General features: G+C 38.8%; 1 protein-coding gene and 1 long non-coding RNA gene across 11 annotated transcripts in view; one reads left to right on the plus strand and one right to left on the minus strand.

Moving 5' to 3' along the window:
• CCDC171 (coiled-coil domain containing 171) overlaps nt 1–17,343 on the minus strand; it is a 408,737-nt gene extending 391,394 nt beyond the window's left edge. For all 10 annotated transcript variants that reach the window (XR_010344271.1, XR_001107639.2, XM_064381348.1 and 7 more), the window contains exons 1-3: nt 17,234–17,343; nt 14,375–14,530; nt 3,513–3,648 (exon numbers count right to left, since the gene is read on the minus strand). Coding sequence is in view for 8 of the 10 variants with exons in the window: in XM_064381348.1 (XP_064237418.1) it covers nt 3,513–3,648; nt 14,375–14,418 (180 nt within the window). In the remaining 2 variants the exon portion in view is untranslated. The remainder of the gene's footprint in view (nt 1–3,512; nt 3,649–14,374; nt 14,531–17,233) is intronic.
• LOC135276750 (uncharacterized) lies at nt 16,613–18,759 on the plus strand. The gene is made up of 2 exons (XR_010344276.1): nt 16,613–16,745; nt 18,096–18,759. It is a non-coding gene; the product is annotated as an uncharacterized LOC135276750 (long non-coding RNA).
• Nucleotides 18,760–20,137: the final 1,378 nt, after the last annotated feature.

Below are 20,137 nucleotides of genomic sequence, written 5' to 3' on the forward strand. Positions count from 1 at the left end.
CTCAAAAGTACTGCAAACACTCTATGATTTGTTAAAAGGAGGGCTGGCTAGGTCAAGCCCCTCAGAACTGAAGGAAATGCTTAATATCAGTTAGGGGTTAATAAAAATAAAATTATAACTTTTCCCCATCCAAGTTCACAGACTCCTTGATTTATCTTTCTGAGGACTCTAGCTTAAGAATCCCTGCTATTAAGAGTACTGGCTGGGTCAGATACTATCTTCAGGCCATAAAGTCTACTGATAGTCCTAAGTTTCCAGTATTTTTTGGCTAAAAGAAGTTATGTCAGCTGGGTACAGTGGCTCATACTATTGTCCCTGCACTTTGGGAGGCCAAGGCAGGTGGATCACTTGAACCCAGAAGTTCAAGACCAGCCTGGGCAACATGGCAAAACCACGCCTCTACTAAAAATACAAAAAATTAGCTGAGCATGGTGGCACGTGCCTGTATTCCCAGCTACTTGGGAGGCTGAGGCAGGAGAATTGCCTGAACCCAGGAGGCGGAGGTTGTGGTGCGCTGAGATCGCGCCATTGCACTCCAGCCTGGGTGACAAAGCAAGACCCTATCTCAAAAACTAAAAAAGAAGTTATGTCACTCTTCTTTACCCTCTCCCTTCCTCATTTATCTGGATTTTCTTGCTCTGTCACCACTATCTGGGCCAGATATCTTAATAGCTTCACATTCTTCTTGTCCTATTTTCCACAACTTTATTGTTATGCTCAAATGAGTCTAAAAACCACTGCAATGATGAAAACTTTATGGTATTTTCCCATCCCAATCATCTACGTCAATGCAACTTAGTCTCATCTGGAATCTATGAGTCTATAAGCAATTCTTCTCCCCATACTCTCTATCTACTAATAAATCTTCTCAATAGTAATCTATTATTTGAATACCTATCAAAGAAACTTCTAGCTCAGAAAAATGAAGTAACTTGCCCCAGATCTCACAACAATAAAACTCCTAGAGAAGTATTTTAAAATATTTTGTGCCAATCACCCTGCATTATTTGTGTTAGCATTAGGAATATCTGATAAGGGAAATATGGCCTTAGTTTCTAGATGACTATATTCCTCTCTGTTTTGCTTCGTGATGGGTATACTTGAAGGGGGAGGGGTGGGGAGGGGAGGGAAGGCTGAAAAAAATAATAATAATTAGTAATATAAATCTGGGGTTGAACTAATTATCCTATTTTAAGAAAACTGTCTGCCTTCCCTAAGATAATTTGCTACCTCTTTAATGTGAACATATATTTCAAAACATTTTGATCAAATAAAAGAAAACTCTGTGTTCTGCTGAGAAGCCTAATGACAACTATAAACATATTGTAAAAGAATATTATTTTTATTTTATTTTTTATAGATGCAAGGTCTCACTCTGTTGCCCAGGCTGGTCTCGAACTCCTGGGCTCAAGCAATCCTCCTGCCTTGGCCTCACAAAGTGCTGGGATTACAGGCATGAGCCACCACACCCAGTTGTGAAAGAATTTATTTAATAGAGGAATGATTATCATGACACTAATACTCTCAAGTAAAATGTACATTTGGTTTCAAAAAATAAGTTTTAGAATTTATGAATAATTAGCATACATTTAACACATATCACTTTATAATGATTATTACAATGTAAATAGGAACAATTACTTCAATTATCACTTTAAAATTACCTCAGTTGGGCCAGGCATGGTGGCTCACACCTATAATCCCAGTACTTTGGGAGGCTGAGGTGGGTGGATCACCTGAGGTCAGGAATTCAAGACCATCCTGGTCAACATGATGAAACACTGTCTCTACTAAAAATACAAAATTAGTCAGACATGGTGGCGAGTGCCTGTAATCCCATCTAGTGGGGAGGCTGAGGCAAGTGATTTCCAATCACTTGAACCTGGAAGCAGAGGGTGCAGTGACTTGAGATTCCACCACTCCACTTCAGCCTAGGCGACAGAGTGAGACTTGTTCTCAAAAAAGAAAAAGAAATAAATTATCTCAATTGCTACTAAAAAATAGAATGATCACATATTCGTCTCTTGTTATTTTAATCCGCAATACCACTGCTCCTTATATACCCTGAGAAAAAAATCATCCTTTCATACTTTTTTTCTTTTTTGAGATGGAGTTTCCTCTATTGCCCAGGCTAAAATGCAGTGGCACAATCTAAGCTCACTGAAACCTCCAGCTTCCGATTCAAGTGATTCTCCTGCCTCAGCCTCCCAAGTAGCTGGGATTACTGGTGTGTGCCACCATGACCAGCTAATTTTTGTATTTTTACTAGAGATGGGGTTTCACCATGTTGGTCAGGCTGTTCTCGAACTCCTGACTTCAAGCGATCCATTCACCTTGGTCTCCCAAAGTGCTGAAATTATAGGCATGAGCACCCGCACCTGACCCTTTTTATACATTTATTCAGCACACAACCACTGAGAGCCTACTATGTGCCAGTAAACATCAGCAATATAGAGACAAAGTATGGTCACTGTTTTGAGCTCTCAGAGGGTTTACAAACTAAAGAAGAGCAGGTAAGCATGATATAAATGTTTTGGTTCTAAAATAGCTGAAACAGCAACATGTTGTAGAAGAGTAAAGTAGTAGCTGGTTTCACTTAGAAAGACATTACAAGGTTTCCCAACATGAGAACTGCAGAACTTAGCAAAAACGGAAGAAAAACATACTGTTTACACTTAACTGTCAATAAATTACAGCTACTCTTACAGTACACAAGAACTTTCCAAATTTTATTTCACTTAATTGTCACAACAACCCTTTGGGAACAGCATTTCATAATGAGAAACCAATGGTGTACAGGATAAATAAGTAGTCCAAGATGACGCATCTTGTAAATGGAAAGGCCAGAAATGAATTGAGCTCTGTGTAATTTGATATTCTTCCCACTACACCAGGTGGCCTAAACTGAGTTTTAAGAATAAATAAGATTTAACAGAGAAAAAAGGAGAAAGAACACAATAGAGAGAGAGGCCTAAAGACATGACTTATGAATTATCTTAGAAGGGAAGGAAAACTGCTATCTTGGAATATATACTTATACATATAAAATATATATATGTATACGCACATACATACTAACAAAGAAATAATGACTTATAAACTAAGCTAATTTATGAATTGAACTATGATTAAAAATTCCATACTCAAATTTACTTCAGAGATTGTTCCATAATTGAGACATTAAAGGAATCTATATTACGATTTCAAAAATGTCTGATTTATAAATCCTTTATCATTAAACACGTTCATGAATTAATATTTTTAATGAGTTGATCTCATTAAAATAAATCTAAGATAACATACAAGTAAACATAATAATTCATTAAAGTTCCACTTTAACACTCTGATGCAATTATACTACATTTAAAAATCATGTTTTCTTTATTACAATTTCCTTTTTAAGCACAAGAATGGTATAGTTCTAAAGGTTAAACACGGAGTTTGTCATATGAAATAAATCAAAAAAATCAAACTCGGCTTTTAACATTATTTGAGAGGAAAGTAAATTGTACCTCTGCATTGTGCTTTGTTGTTATTTCTAATTTTTCTTTTTCAGCCCGATGGAGTTTCTTTCTGAGATCAGCAGTAATATCCAACTCTGTTTCATTTTTAAGTATTTGTTTTACATCCGATGAGGCATTCTTCAACCTATAAAATGAGATTACAGTAAAATGTATGTACTTCTCATAATGCATATTTCAGAGAATTTCTGATATTTCTGATAACTTATTTTTCAAAATACAGAGAGAACATGACATGGTTCTTGACTTAGAGAATTTCACAACCGAGTAAAAGATGCCCCTGCAAAAGCTATGTAGAAATACAAAGTAATATATATAGAGATATATATCTAGCAACAAACCACTGCCTAATGGGAAATTACCACATTATTCAAGACTGGTACTTCTGATTATATCACAAGCTGGATAATTTTGGAAGAGACTGGGTTCTCCCATTCTTTTTCTTTTTAAATAATTCATTTTATTTACTGCAAATGTAATACATAATGCCAAAAGAAAAAAGTCAGACTAAAGCATACTACTCTCTCCCAAAAATAAAAATAAACAGCAAACAGAATTTAGAGGTATAAACTCACAAGAGAAAGAACACAAAAGATGAGATTACAGCAATAAAATATTGGAAGCAGAAATGTACGTGGACAATTGGTGACTGATAACTACCAAAAGCTCAGTAATTGTCAACACCTTTGAAAATGGGGGTAAACGTAGAGCAGAAAACAGGAGAATTAGTTGAAAAGTCTGCCAACAAAATAATTAGATCCTCAGATCCCCTATCCCGTATATCACACAACTGGGTACCTATCTCTTCCCCCGTCTGGCAGAAAAACACTAGGGGTTTATTCCCTGGAGAGGATGAAACAGAGGGTCTCTGGATCAGTAGATATTAGATATAAATGATGTAAGTTTTTCATACTACATAAAAGCAGCTTGAGTTAAAAGTTATACAATGAATGAAAGCTCTAGAGTTTTAACACTACTTGTCTTGCCAGAATGTTCTTGCCACAACAATGGCAGCCAAGCAGTGCCTGGAAGTGCCTTCCCTACAGAACTTAAGCAGCCAGGTGAAAAATACCTAAAGATACTAATGCCAGTGGTTCTGTAGCAAAACAGTTTAACCATATAATCCTACAGAGCATGCCACAAAAACAGCCTCACACACTGAGCTTCCAGTCATCTTTTTAGGTTAAGCCCCTACTTTTCAATATAAGCAGACAGCCAAGGGTCACCAAAAGTTTAGGAAGCATCTAATATGGTAAACAGAGACCAAAAATAAGGTGTATGGAAAGAACCATTCCCTGAAAGACTATGCAGAAAGATGACAACCTAGAAGAGGGAGGAAAAAAAGAAACTAACATAGCCTTCTAAAAAAAACAGGAGAGAGTTGGCCTCATGTATGTCTTCATATGAAAAAGTGCTCATCATCACTGGTCATTAGAGAAATGCAAATCAAAACTACATTGAGATACCATCTCACGCCAGTTAAAACAGCAATCATTAAAAAATCTGGAGACAACAGATGCTGGAGAGGATGTGGAGAAACAGGAACACTTTCACACTGTTGGTGGGAGTGTAAATTAGTTCAACCATTGTGGAAGACAGTGTGGCGATTCCTCAAGGACCTAGAAATAGAAATTTCGTTTGACCCAGCAATCCCATTACTGGGTATATATCCAAAGGATTATAAATCGTTCTACTATAAGGACACATGCACACGAATGTTCATTGCAGCACAGTTTACAATAGCAAAGACCTGGAACCAACCCAAATGCCCATCGATGACAGACTGGACAGGAAAAATGTGGCACATATACACCATGGAATATTATGCAGCCATCAAAAACGATGAGTTCGCGTCCTTTGTAGGGACATGGATGAACCTGGAAACCATCATTCTCAGCAAACTGACACAAGAACACAAAATCAAACATCACATGTTCTCACTCATAGACGGGTGTTGAACAATGGGAACACATGGACGCAGGGAGGGGAGCACTATACACTGGGGTCTGTTGGGGGGGAGTTGGAGGGGACAGCGGGGGGTGAGAAGTTGGGGAGAGATACCATGGGGAGAAATGCCACATATGGGTGAGGGGGAGGAAGGCAGCAAATCACACTGCCATGTGTGCACCTATGCAACAATCTTCCATGTTTTCCACATGTACCCCAAAACCTAAAATGCAATTAAAAAAAAAAAAACAGGAGAGAGTATAACATCCATAATATCATATTCATGACTGCAATGAGAAATAAAATATTCAGAGAAAAAAAACAGCTCTTAAAAATCAAAAACACAGGCCAGGCGCGGTGGCTCATGCCTGTAATCCCAGCACTTTGGGAGGCTGAGGTAGATGGATCACCTGAGGTCAGAAGTTCAGGATCAGCCTGGCCAACATGGTGAAACCCCATCTCTACTAAAAAATATAAAAATTAGCTGGGCATGGTGGTGGATGCCTGTAATCCCAGCTACTCAGGAGGCTAAGACAGGAGAATTGCTTGAACCTGGGAGGCAGAGGTTGGAGTAAGTTGAGATCGCACCATTGCACTCAAGCCTGGGCAACAAGAGCAAAACTCCATTTCAAAAAAAGTAAAAATAAAAATGAAAAACTAAATAAATAAATATAAAAGAAAAAATCTCCCAGAAAATAAAGGAAAAAAGACGGAGATGAAAAACAGAAAAAATTTTAAATTGAAAGACCATCCAAGAAGTTCAAAATCTAAATAAAGGAGCAGAATGAGAAAATTTAAATTTAAAACATTAAACAGCCTTATAATTTTGTAAGCATTGTTCTAAGCATTTTACATAATATAAACTTATTTATTCTTCAGAATAATCCCATGAGATTGGTACCATTATGACCCCTATTACCCATGTTCGCAGGGCTAATGAGGGACAAAGCTGAAATTCAAACCCTGAAAGCCTGGCTCCGTGATATGTCCTCTTAACCGCTGCACTATAATGTCTCTCTGAAGGGGAGGAAACTGTTAAAGAAAAAAAATCCATGGAAATAATGCAGATTCTGAAGGATATACATTTCAAACAGAAAGGGTCTATTAAGAGTCCAGGTTAAATGCATGGAAATTTCAGAAAACAGGGAACAAAAAGTAGTTCCCCCAAAGTCCAGAGAGAAATAAATAAGTTTTATACAAAAGATTAAGAAATATGTTTAACTATAAAAATCCCTGAAAGACAACTTAGGCAATACCATCCTGGACACAGGAATGGGCAAAGATGTCATGACAAAGATACCAGAAGCAATCACAACAAAAGCAAAAATTGACAAATGAGTTCTAATTAAACTTAAGAGCTTCTTCATGGCAAAAGAAACTATCAACAGTGTAAACAGACAACCTAAAGAATGGGAAAGAAATATTTCCAAACTTTACATGTGACAAAGGTCTAATATACTGCATCTAAAAGCAACTTAAACAAAATTACAAGGAAAAAAAACCATTATAAAGTGGGCAAAGGACATAAAAAGACACTTTTCAAAAGAAGACATACATGCAGCCAACAAGCATATGAAGCAAAGCTCAACATCAGTGATCATTAGAGAAATGCAAATCAAAGCCACAATGAGATACCAACTCACACCAGTCAGAATGGTTACTATTAAAAAGTCAAAAAAATAATAGATGGGGGCAAGGTTGCAGGAAAAAAGGGAACTCCTATACACTGTTGATAGGAATATAAATGAGTTCACCCATTCTGGAAAGCAACATAGTGATTCCTCAAAGAGCTTAAAACAGAACTACTAATCAACCCAGCAACCCCATTACTAGGTATACTCCCAGAGGGAATATAAATCATTCTACCATAAAGATATATGTATACAAATGTCTACTGCAGCACTATCCACAATAGCAAAGACATGGAATCAACCTAACTGCGCATCAATGACAGACTTGATAAAGAAAATGTGGGGCCGGGCGCGGTGGCTCAAGCCTGTAATCCCAGCACTTTGGGAGGCCGAGACGGGTGGATCACGAGGTCAAGAGATCGAGACCGTCCTGGTCAACATGGTGAAACCCCGTCTCTACTAATACAAAAAATTAGCTGGGCATGGTGGCGCGTGCCTGTAATCCCAGCTACTCAGGAGGCTGAGGCAGGAGAATTGCCTGAACCCAGGAGGCGGAGGTTGCGGTGAGCCGAGATCGCGCCATTGCACTCCAGCCTGGGTAACGAGCGAAACTCCGCCTCAAAAAAAAAAAAAAAAAAAAAAAAAAAAAAAAGAAAATGTGGTACATAAATAGCATAGAATACCATGCAGCCATAAAAAAGAATGAGATCATGTTTTTTGTGGGAACATGGATGGAGCTAGAGGCCATTATCCTTAGCAAACTAACCCAGGAACAGAAAACCAAATGCCATGTGTTCTCACTTATAAATGGAAACTAAATGACAACTCATGGACACAAAGAAAAAAATAACAGACACTGGGGACTACTTAAGAGTAAAGGGTTAGAGTAGGGAGAGGAGCAGAAGAATAACTATTGGGTACTAGGCTTAGTATCTGGGTGATGAAATAATCTGTACAACAAATCCCCATAGCACAAGTTTGCCTATATAACAAACCTACACATGTACCCCTGAACCTAAAATAAAAGTTTTTAAAAAATGTGACATCATTTTCCCACTGAAACACTGAAAATTAGGAAATAATGCTGCAATACTTGACAAAATTCCAAGGGAAAAATCATTTCTAACTTAAAAGTTTATACCCAACAAATTATCATCCAAAGGAAAGACTATGACAAAGACAATTTCAGATCTGCTAGGCCTCAAAATATTTATCTCCCATGAACTTTCTCAGAAGGCTAATGGGATATTTACTCTATCAAAATAAGGACCAAAATGAGAAAAAGAAAGACATGGGATTCTAGAAGTAGAGTACTCAACACAAGAAAACAACAGAGGGATTTCCAGGACAGTGATAAAAGGAAATACTAAGATGACACCTGTACAGCAAAGCACTTAAAGGGAAATCTGTCCCAGTGGGACTGGTCAAAGCCTCCAGGAGTGATTTCTTTAAGAAGATGAAAATACACCAAGTGCAGTGGATCACATCTGTAATTCCAGCACTTTGGGAGGCCAAAGCAGGAGGATCACTTGAGCCTAGGAGATCAAGACCGCAGTGAGTCATGATTGTGCCACTGCACTACAGTTGGGGGACAGAATGAAACCCTGTCTTAAAAAGAAGAGGAAGGAGGAGGAGGAGGAGGAAAAAGAAGAGAAGAAGGAGGAAGAGGAGGAGGAGGAGGAGGAAACAAAAAACATAGAGATTTATGTAATTTGTTTGGAGCAAAGTTGAATTCCCAATAAGTTCATAGAAACTAAGCAAACAAACCAAATAAGAAACCAGATAATTATTAAATCCAACCAAAATAAAATGTACAAGAAAGAAGAAAAGTCAGTGAATACTACTACATAGGCTCAACTTAAAAGTTTTCATAATTATAATAATATAAACATTAAATAACTAATCTAAGATTACAATATCACTAAATGTAGAGAACAAGAAGAGAAGCAGGCAGGAATGAGAACTAAATTATGATCTTCTGTACAAGAAGTCAGTAGATAATAGTTAAAAATAAAAAAAACAATTAGCAACACGGAAAAAAAAATTTGAGAGATGAAAAATACCTCAGAGAGTTGAAAAAAATGATTGTTTTTCAGAATCTAGAAAGTGGATTTGCCTGAAAGAAATTAGTACTGCTGTTTCCTGTAATGTCACTTAATAAACTTTATAGCACAATGGATTATTTAAATAATGTGCATATACAACTTAAATTTTTAAAATAAGACTAAAATAAAACTGATTGAATCAATGAAACCAAAATTTGGTTCTTTGAAAAGAGCAATAAACTTAATAAACGTTTGGCTAAATTAACAAGAAAAAAAGAAAAAAACTCAAATTATGAAAATAAAGAATAAAGGAGGAAACATTACCATTTAGGATTATAAAAGAATATTCTGAACAACTTTATACCAACAAATTAAACAATTCAGATCAAATGGATGAATTCCTAGAAAAACACAAATTACTGAAACAAAATTAAAAGTCTGGATAGATCTATAACAGATAAAGATATGGTATTATTTAACCACAGAGAAAGCTCAAGCACAGATAGCTTCACTGGCAAATTCTACCAAACATGTAAAGAAAAAATAATACCAATCTTTACATAAGGGGAGGAACACTTACCAACCCATTCTATGAATCTGGCATTACTCTAATACCAAAACTAGACTAAGTTATCACAAGAAAGGAAAACAGATTAATATCATTCATGAATACAGATGGAAAAATCCTCAACAAAACAATTGCAAACCAAGTAGCTGGGCATGGTGGCACCTACCTGTAGTCCCAGCTACTTGGGAGGCTGAAGTAGGGGGCACACTTGAGCACAGGAGTTCGAGGCTGCAGTGAGCTATGATGACCACTGAACAATGGCCTGGGAGACACAGTAAGACTTCATCTCTTAAAAAAAAAAACTGGGGGCCGGGTGCGGTGGCTCAAGCCTGTAATCCCAGCACTTTGGGAGGCCGAGGCGGGTGGATCACGAGGTCAAGAGATCGAGACCATCCTGGTCAACATGGTGAAACCCCGTCTCTACAAAAAATACAAAAAATTAGCTGGGCATGGTGGCGCGTGCCTGTAATCCCAGCTACTCAGGAGGCTGAGGCAGGAGAATTGCCTGAACCCAGGAGGCGGAGGTTGCGGTGAGCCGAGATCGTGCCATTGCACTCCAGCCTGGGTAACAAGAGCGAAACTCCGTCTCAAAAAAAAAAAAAAAAGTGAAAGATTTTTACATCGAAAAATACAAAATGTTGTCGAAAGAAGTTGACAAGCTAAACAAATGGAAAGACATTCCATAGTCACATGCATGTAAGGAAAACTCAGTATTATTAAAATGACAATTCTCCCCAAATTAATCTACATATTCAATATAATCCCTATTAAAACCCCAACACACATTTTTGCAGAAACTGAAAAGCTGATCGTAAAATTCAAATGGAAAGACAAAGAATTCAAAATAGCCAAAACAATCTTGAAGAAGAACAAATGAGAAAACTTTTGCTTCCTAATTTCAAAGCTTATTATAAAGCTACAGTAATCAAGACAATGTGGTATTGGATTAAGAACAGACATGTAGATCAATATACCAGAGTTAAGACTCTAGAAATAAACCCAGTCTCATTCTGTCGCTCAGGCAGGAGTGCAGTGATGCAATCTGGAGTGCAATGGTGTGATCTCGGCTCATTGCAACCTCCGCCTCCTGGGTTCAAGCAATTGTCCTGCCTCAGCCTGCTGAGTAGCTGAGTTTACAGGTGCACACCACCACACCTGGCTAATTTTTGTATTTTTAGTAGAGATGGGGTTTCACCATGTTGATCAGGCTGGTCTCAAACTCCTGACCTTGTGATACACCCACCTCAGCCTCCCAGAGTGCTGGGATTACAGGTGTGAGCCACCACATCCGGCCATGGTTGAGTAATTTTCAACAGAAGTACCAAAGAGGAAAGGTTAATCTTGTCAACAATCCTGCTGGAACAACTGGCTATCCACATGCAAAAAGACAAATTTAGACCCTTACCTCAAGACATACACAAAAAGTCACTTAAAATAGAGCACTAAATATAAGAGCTAAAATTATAAAACTTCTAGAAGAAAACATAGAAGAAAAATCTTCATGACCTTAAGTTATTCAGAGATTTCTTATAAACAAAACCAAAAGCACAACTCATATAGGAAAAGAATTGATAAACTGGACTTCGTCAAAGTTAAACACTTGTGCATTTCCAAAGATATTATTAAGAAAATGAAAAGTCAAGCCACTAAACAGGAGAAAATATTCATATATCTTATTTTTTGTTGTTTTTGAGAGAAAATCTCCCTCTGTCACCTTGGTTCGAATGCAGTGGCACGATCTTGGCTCACTGCAGCCTCTGCCTCCCAGTTTCAAACAATTCTCATGCCTCAGCCTCCAGAGTAGCTGGGACCACACACACATGCCATCAAGCCTGGCTAATTTTTGTACTCTTTTGTAGAGATGGGGTTTTGCCACGTTGGCCAGGCTGGTCTTGAACTCCTGGGCTCAAGCGATTCATCCCACTCAGCCACCCAAAGTGCTGGGATTACAGGCATGAGTTATTGCACCAGGCCAGCAAATCATATATGTGATAAAGGACTTGCATTCTGAATATATAAAAACTCTTAAAGCTCAATAACATAAATAATAAATAAATAAATAAATAATACAATTTAAAAATAAACAAAAGATCTGAATAAACATTTCACCAAGGAAGATATGTGAATGACCAAAAAGCACATACCAAGACGTTCAACATCATTAATCATTAGGATAATTCAAATTATAACCACGATAACATACAACTTCATACTCACCAAAATGGGTAAATCGAAAAAGTCAGATAAAAACCAGTGTTGGTCAGGATGCAGGGAAACTAAAATTCTCATACATTGCTATGATAATATAAAATGACCCAATCACTTTAGAACACAATTTGGCAGTTTCCTGAAAACTTTAACATAAATTTACTATATGATGCAGCAATGCTGCTCCTAAGAATCTACCTAAGGGAAACAAAAACATATGTCAACAAAAAGAAATATGCAAATGTGCATAGCAGCATTATTCGTGGTACCCAAAAAGTAGAAACAACTCGAATGTCTGTCAACTGGTAAATGGGCATAATGTAGTATATACATACAATGGAATACTATCAGCAATAAAAAGAAATGAAGTACTGCTACATGCTACAACTTGACAAAACTCAAGAATATGCCCTGTAAAAGAAGCTACAAAAGACCATATATCATGTGATTCCATTTACATGAATTGTTCAGAAAAGGCAAATCTATAGAAACAGAAAGTAGATTAATAGTAGATTTTAAATAACTGTATCCAGATTCTAGAATTATAAAAAGTAATTCAGCCATTAAAAATTATGACAAGCTAGGGCCGTGGTGCATGCCTGTAGTTGCAGCTGATGCAGGAGGATTGCCTGAGGCCAGGAGTTCTTAGCCTGGGCAACATAACAAGATCCCACCTCAGAAAAATTTAAAAATTATGATGCATTGATGTGGTAAGACGTTTCTCCAAATTTGAAAAAGCAGGATACTAAATAAGGTGAAATATTCTAATTTTAAAATACATATTTATTTAATATTGATAAATTTTAAGTCTAGACAAATATTTACCAAAATATTATTAGTGGTTAACCCTAAGTGCTAAGATTACAAATAGCTTTATTGTTTTGTCATCTGCATTTTCTAAATTTTCTAAAAACACATGTATTATTTGCATTAAAATATATACATGCATATATACATATATATGAAATCTATATAAAATAGAATAGAGCAAGAAGGCACCTTGAAGATCCTCTATTCAGCAGTTTATGGGCCATATTCCTCAGGTGGAGGCAGAGAACAAAATAATGAAGTCTCACTCACCCCTTACAACATTTGAAAAAAGAAAAGTCCTCTTTAAGATGAAATTTTAGCAAAGAAAAAAATTTATATTTTATTTATTCCCTATCTTGCTCCAGAAGGGATTCAAAGTGGCTTCTGGCCGGGCATGGTGGCTCATACCTGTAATCCCAGCACTCTGGGAGGCTAAGGTGAGTGGATCACTTGAGGTCAGGAGTTCAAGACCAGCCTGGCCAACATGGTGAAACCCTGACTCTACTAAAAATAAAAAAATTAGCTGGGCGTGGTCGCAGGCACCTGTAATCCCAGCTACCCAGGAGGCTGAAGCAGGAGAATCACTTGAACCCAGGAGATGGAGGCTGCAGTGAACCAAAATCATGCTACTATACTCCAACCTGGGCAACAGAGCAAGACTCTGTCTCAAAAAAAGGGGTGGGGGGGTTATCTTCAAAAGCTAAGTGGAAAACCTTTGTATAGCAAATTTATGGGTAAAGTACATGTTAGTCATGGTACTTGTCCCACCCATATATCCTTGCTGAAAAGGCAGTCTAGATCAGTCCTTCTCAAACTAAACTTGAGGAAGGGCTATCTTCACCCCACTCCTGTGATGATTTTGTAAAATATATTTAATGCATTATTTTTAAAGAAATTTTAAAAACAGAAAGAATACAACCCCAAATGTTTTATTTTTAGATTCAGCAGACAGAATATTATTCTGTTACATGACTACAAAAGTTTCTAAACACTTACTTTTAATTTCAGTACTTATTTCTTTGTAAAGCACACTTAGGAGAGAGTGGCACTGCCCTAAGTGGTCCAGTTTCATATGTAGACTCCACCCACCAAAGGTGAATGAACTAAAGGTAGGCGCCACACCCAAAGGCAGAAATCAATGGTACAAAAAGATGAGTAACAGCAATTAGGTGTTGCTTCTTGGACGGCAAACTGAGAGCTACCAAGTAAAGAAGCAAAACAGCAACAGGAGCTAGGAATAAATGAATGCTTATACAGTAACCATGAATTAGAGCTGGGGCAATGAAGAAAGGAATTAAAGCCACAGAGGTTAAGGAAAACAAAACAGAAATATAAATAAAAAATATGAGGGAAAGATTTAGAGTAGTGGAAAAGAACAAGCAAGTCTCTAGTAACAGAAAGAAATTCAGACACATGGACTTTTGTGGTCCAAATTAACAGAGAAGCACAAAAACCCCATAAAGTCTCTAGATTCAGTTCCAATTCCTGTGAAGCTTCATTCATGCTCCTTCAGTCCCACAAAATTTCTACTCCCCTTAACATACCCATGGGAATTCTTACAATTAGCTCTACCAACCACTGACTTCTCCCTGTTCCTTGCAACTGAAAGTGTTCTTCAACTACAAGAAGAGACTAGAGGCTTACCTTTGGGTGTCACCAGTGCCACTACTTGAAGTATTCAAATTCATGATGTTTTCCAACTCTTTCAAAATGTCCCACTGTTTCTTAATGACATATTTCTTTCTTGATGATTAAAATTGCCTAAGATGTCTGTGGCTTACAGGTTAGATTATCTGAGGTCTGTTAAAACAGTAAATGATACAACAGCAGTTTGAGTCCTGATATTATTGGAGAGTTTTCTTATTCTTTGGCTTAATTGTATAATTATTGTATAACACACATGTAATACTGTATTCCAAAAAGCTATAATGTTTTAGATATTTCTTTCAAAAAGGATTGGAAGCCAGAATCATGGTACGTACCTGTAGTCCCAGCTATTCAGTAAGCTAAGGCAAGAGGACTGCTTGAGCCCAAGGTTCAAGGCCAGCCTGGGCGACATAGAGTCCATCCCTAAAAAAATTTTTGTCTAATCATAATTTTAAAATAAAATAAAAAGTATTGGAAACAAAAATGACAAAATGTTAAAAAGATGTTCCTTATTATAAGAACGAAGTTAATGATGAAGCTATTCGATTATTTTCTCATATGAAAAATTATCAAAAGAGTGAAAAATTATTCCTGAAAATGTAAAAAGAATACATAGTGCTTATCTCTAGGGCACAGAATTCAGTTTCAAAGAAAGTGAAGTCCAGGGACATTTTTGGGTCCCCAAAGCCTTTTTCATAAATGAGACATCAAAGATGCCATGGTACTCCCAACCAAAAGATCCCATGATAATTTTCAAAGGCCTTCTCCCAAGCAATCAAAGAGGAAGAAGGGAAGTACAGAGTATCTGTCACTTACTCTGACCTACTTTTTGGAACCTTCTTCTAAGGGAGATATTCCAAATTATACAGAGCCAAAGTAAATTACTTTACCACAGTGTTAGGAGTCTCTGGGTAAACACTTTAAACAGAGAAATAGCAATAATAAAGTCCAAAGAGACACAAATATAAATATGCCAAAAGGGCTTCCTGGTATCCCTAGTAAGTTTTGGACTCAGAAAGATCTGAATTAGGATTCTAATAAATATCTTCTAAGTATGTGGCCTTTGGGCAAGTTACTTAAAACTCTTTGAGCCTGTTTCCTCAACAATATGAAGGGAATAACTATCTCAATCTCATATGTTTAAAATTTAATAATATATACAGAACATATTCAGTGCCCGGCCACCACCCACTTATATTACTAAACACAGATCTGAAAAAAAAGTCTTGGTTGAGCCAAGACTAATTCAGAAACCTACAAACTAAGTCCTTCTTCTTTCCTCATAGCAGGTTGCACTGCCTTTGTTTCCTCTGCATTTTATGTAAAACCATGTTCATCTCCTGCTCTACTATTGTTAAGAGGAGGCACTAGCTGTTAAATAAAACAAGTGACAAAATCATATGTTCTTTTCTCCAAGATTATGAAAACCACAAAACATCGGTATGTCATGTATTCAAAAGAGCTGGGCACCAACTCTAATAAATAAAATAAAGACGTATTTATTTTATACATAAAATACATACAATATATACATGAAATAAATATGTATTTTCCTAGGATCAATATCATAATGGAATAAAAAAAATTCAAAAAGTCGGCTCCACTTCTGCAGAAAATTTACGACTTAGGGAAAACGCACTGTAAGTCTCTCAGAGTCCTGGAGGGTGGGCAGAAGCTGCAGGTGACAGTCTAGCACAACTCATTCTCGTTTATCAAACATCTGTAGAGTCTCTACTATGTGGCCCGCATTTAAAAAGGGGAGAGGGGGCAGAAAGAAGTGGTCCATATCCTCGAGAGGGCTTACTGATTATCAGGAAGGAAAGCGCCCCGCAATTGTAAACCTAAGAAGCTCCAAGTCTCAGCCCACTGCCTTCCCTCTGGTCCCTATCCGGCGCTCTGGTACAGCCGCAGCGATCTCTGGCTACGCTGCTCCACCGAGATCTTCCTCCAGGTGGGCGGGGAGACCCAGCCCAGGGAGCTGGAGGCGTGCCCCAAGGGCGACAGGGACAGCCCCAGGGCCGCCCCAAACTCACTCAGGGACCCCCGCTGTCTTAACACCTCCCTCCCAAGTCGTCCGCCTCGAAGCCCCCACACCCTGCGGTTACCTCAGGGGCCTCGCGTGATCCAAGCCGCACACCCAAAACCCCAGAGGCCGCTCCAAGTCTCAGGGGTAGGAGGCCCAGGCACCCCGCAGGGGTAAGAGCAAAAGCTGTTGGAACGCGACGGACTCTAGGACCCAAAAGGAGGGGGACAAAGAGCAAAGGGGAACAGGAGGGGACAGGCCCCCGGGAGGTGAAGTTTACAACTGCCACTTCCGGAGCTGAAAACACTCGCTGCTCTCGCAGACCTTCGCAGACTTTCCTCACAGGTGAGCCCAACTCAGGGCCCTCTGCCCGCCTCCCGCCTCCCGCAGCCCTCAGCCCTCAGCCCGCAGCTCCTCTATACGTACTCCGAGAACGCTGGCTCGGATTGGAGGAGACCGCCCGCCAAGCAGCGCGCCTTCGCTGAGGGGAGAACGGGCGTTTGCGCCCGTTGCTAGGGAGCGGTGGGCTCGCGACCGCGCCTGCTCCCGCCGTAGGAGCTCCCCGTACCCGCGCGAGGGTGCCCCCTGCCCACGCGCGGCTGTGGCTTTTTCGGCGCGAGGTGCCCGCTTTCCTGTCGCCAGAGCCGAGTGGAAATGCAGATTTCCAGCTTCTAGCCCCTTTTCCCTGCCTGCTGAATAAAAAGTCGGATCCCAGATCCTGCATTTTGAAACTGATTCTTCTGCCCATCTTTAGAGCCACAGCCACGGTGGTCTATGCCGGGGCCTGGGGAGAAATTCTCTGGGCTCGGGTTCTGCCCAACTGCCTGGTTTACCTCTATCTGGACAGCTCTCTTCCTGCACAGGGCTTCGCGTCCCCTCCTCCCGTCCCCATTGTATCCCAGCTTAGCGGGGTAAGCAGGTCGGAAGAATGCATTGATGCTGTCGCAGCGCCTTTCAGTATCAAGGTTACATAACCAGTCACATCGTGGAAAACGCCTCGGAGCCGTAGCGTGTGTGTTCCATATCTCTTTCCTCGCGTCTCATCTCTGTCACACACATACACACACACATTCACCGTCCTCTTATTGATAATGTATACTTTGGTTTCCCCCGTTGGCTGCTTCACAATCTGCTGCCGCCTCAGGGAGATTGGAAAACGAAAGCCTCTTTTGTTCCTTAACTTTTGAAAGCCTATCCCCAGAGAACAATGCAAATTGGCGGGATTTGATTAAAGATTTTTATCTTCGCCACCACTACCTCCTCTGCACAAAAAGGTCTTTAATGCAAAACGAGCCTTGTATTCTGAACTCGTTCCATGTTGATTGTAATCGACCTGAAACCAGGTGTAGAGGCCGTCGTTCCTCCTCTCTCCCTTGGGAGAGCCAACGGTCATAAATGCAAACACAAATTGAGATTAAAACCTCCTTGATTCTTGTAGCACTGAAACCTTAATTGGTTTAATTTTAGTCATTTAGATCTAAAACGGAGGCCCATCCCTGATTCTTTTTACTAGAAACGTAAAGAGGATAATTGCTCCAAAGGAAATAAAGGGAAAAAACAGCCCAGTCTAACGTTTAGAAAGGAAATGGAAAATTACAACAGACTAATGAGATTAGAACTTTTATATTACAAGATTTAAATAATATTTTTAAATTTTCTTTTTTCTTTTTTTCTCTTTTTTTTTTTTTGAAACAGGGTGGTGCTCTGTTGCCCAGGCTGGAGTATAGTGGCACAATCAGGCCTCACTGCAGCCTCAACCTCCAGGGCTCAAGCCATCTTCCTGCCTCAGCCTCCTGAGTAGCTGGAGCTACTTAAAATTTTATTTGTGTTTTAACGAAATCACAAAAAATATTGTATGGCAAGAATAAATGCTGTGTACTATATTGTATGTTTTTGAAATGAAAAATGGATGTGATGTGAAGACTTGCACTTTCATTTATTTGTTCATTCAGCATTTATATAATATAGACTATGTACCCAACATGGAGCTAGGTGATAGAAATTACAGGGGAATTATGATATCAACCCTGAACACCCAGAAAGGATTCATAGAAAAGAACTCTGAGTTTAGTCGGAGAAAATAAAGATTTATGAAGCTATCAAGAAACCAGATGGAAGATATGGAAGCTGCAAACGCCAGCACAAGAACCAGCATGAGACATTTGAAAAGCTGGAAAAAGCTGTGTGTACAAAGAAGGAGGTGTGAGTGATGAGGCTAGAGAAATATGCAGAACCCAGATCACAGAGGAATTTCTACATCATACTTAGGAGTTTATCCAGCAATGAAGCTAATGAAGGGTTTTAAGCTGAAAAAATACAATAATTACACAATAAATCAGACCATTCGAAAATGCGCAGAGATTTTCTGTTTTTCTAGTAGATACAAGGTCAATTCCCTGTTGTCTTTTGTTTGCTTAACATGCTACTACTACTTGAGAAAAGCTATGTAAAGAGATGTTCTCCTACCCACTTATCTTTTGGCCTCAACATCACTTCATTTCTCCCTCGTCTTTCTACCAATCCTTTTGAGATATGATTAGATTCATTCATCCCCACCACTCTACCAACAGCTTGCAAAGTCAGTAGTTACCTCATTACCAAATCTCAGACCCCTTGACTTTGCTGACACAGGTTGATCTTCAGATGTATCTTCAGCATAGGGGAGACTCTATACTCCACAGCTTCTCCAACTTTCTGAACTTTCTGCTGCTGCTCAGGAAACCATTCTTCCCTTCCTGCCCCTCAAAGTGATATTTTCTCAGTTTCTGCCCTCATCCTTCCCATCATTTGTACCAGATAAGCAGCCTCAGTGATGTCATCCATTCCTGCAAGTATGAACTCCATGTCCCCAATATTCAACTCTTTATATCCATCTCTGACCTCTCCTGAGCTCTAGTTTTGAATTTCTAACTCCTGTTTGAACAGTGCCACTCTAATTTCTGGCAATACTTAATGTAATATAACTAAATTTTAATTATCTTTTTAACTTCTCATGGGAGTCTCTAAACTACTCTTAACTGTTTATAAAACTTCTAATCTCCCAGACACTCAGGCAAGAAAAACCCTACAAATTTTTTTTTGCATCTTTCTCTCTCAAGCTCTCAATTCCTGCAAGCAGGATTCCTACTTTTTCTCTAAACCTCCTGTCCTCTTTCTGTGCCTACTTACTACTCAGTACCTTCATTTGTCTGGTTCCTTATTGCTTCCTATTGAGACACTTGTAATCAGGACCTTCCTTGTGGCCCAATGCAAGTCACTCACCTTCCCCTTCTGTGCAAATTCTCAGCATTTTTAGAAGTTGACCATTGACATCTAGGGCATTTTTAAACTGCCATTTATAAAAAGAGAGGATCAAAAACTAGAAAGAAATCAAAAGCAGGCCTAGGAACACATGTATCTTCATGACACTAGGGGAGCATAATAAACTGTACATATGTGAGACTCAGTTTTAAAGCACCACATGAGCCACATTCTTTTGACCCTTCCATAACCTCCCCGAGAAGGCTTAAACACCAGGTTCTTGATTATTATGCTTCCTTGGTATCAATTCGTAGAACAGAAAGACCTTGCCACAATTGTTACTCTCAGTGGCTCTAGTCCTATGCTTCTTCTATATACTAAAATGGAAATAATCCTTCTAAAGCATGACTCTGATTATGTTACTATACTGATTAATTCTTTTGGTGGCTTCTTAATTGCTGCCTTGATAAAACCCAAACTTTCTGCTGTCCATCAAG

The sequence above is a fragment of the Aotus nancymaae genome, unplaced genomic scaffold, assembly GCF_030222135.1.
Source record: "Aotus nancymaae isolate 86718 unplaced genomic scaffold, 86718_ANA_hifiasm-v0.15.2.pri h1tg000003l, whole genome shotgun sequence".
In the NCBI taxonomy this organism is placed as follows: domain Eukaryota; kingdom Metazoa; phylum Chordata; class Mammalia; order Primates; family Aotidae; genus Aotus; species Aotus nancymaae.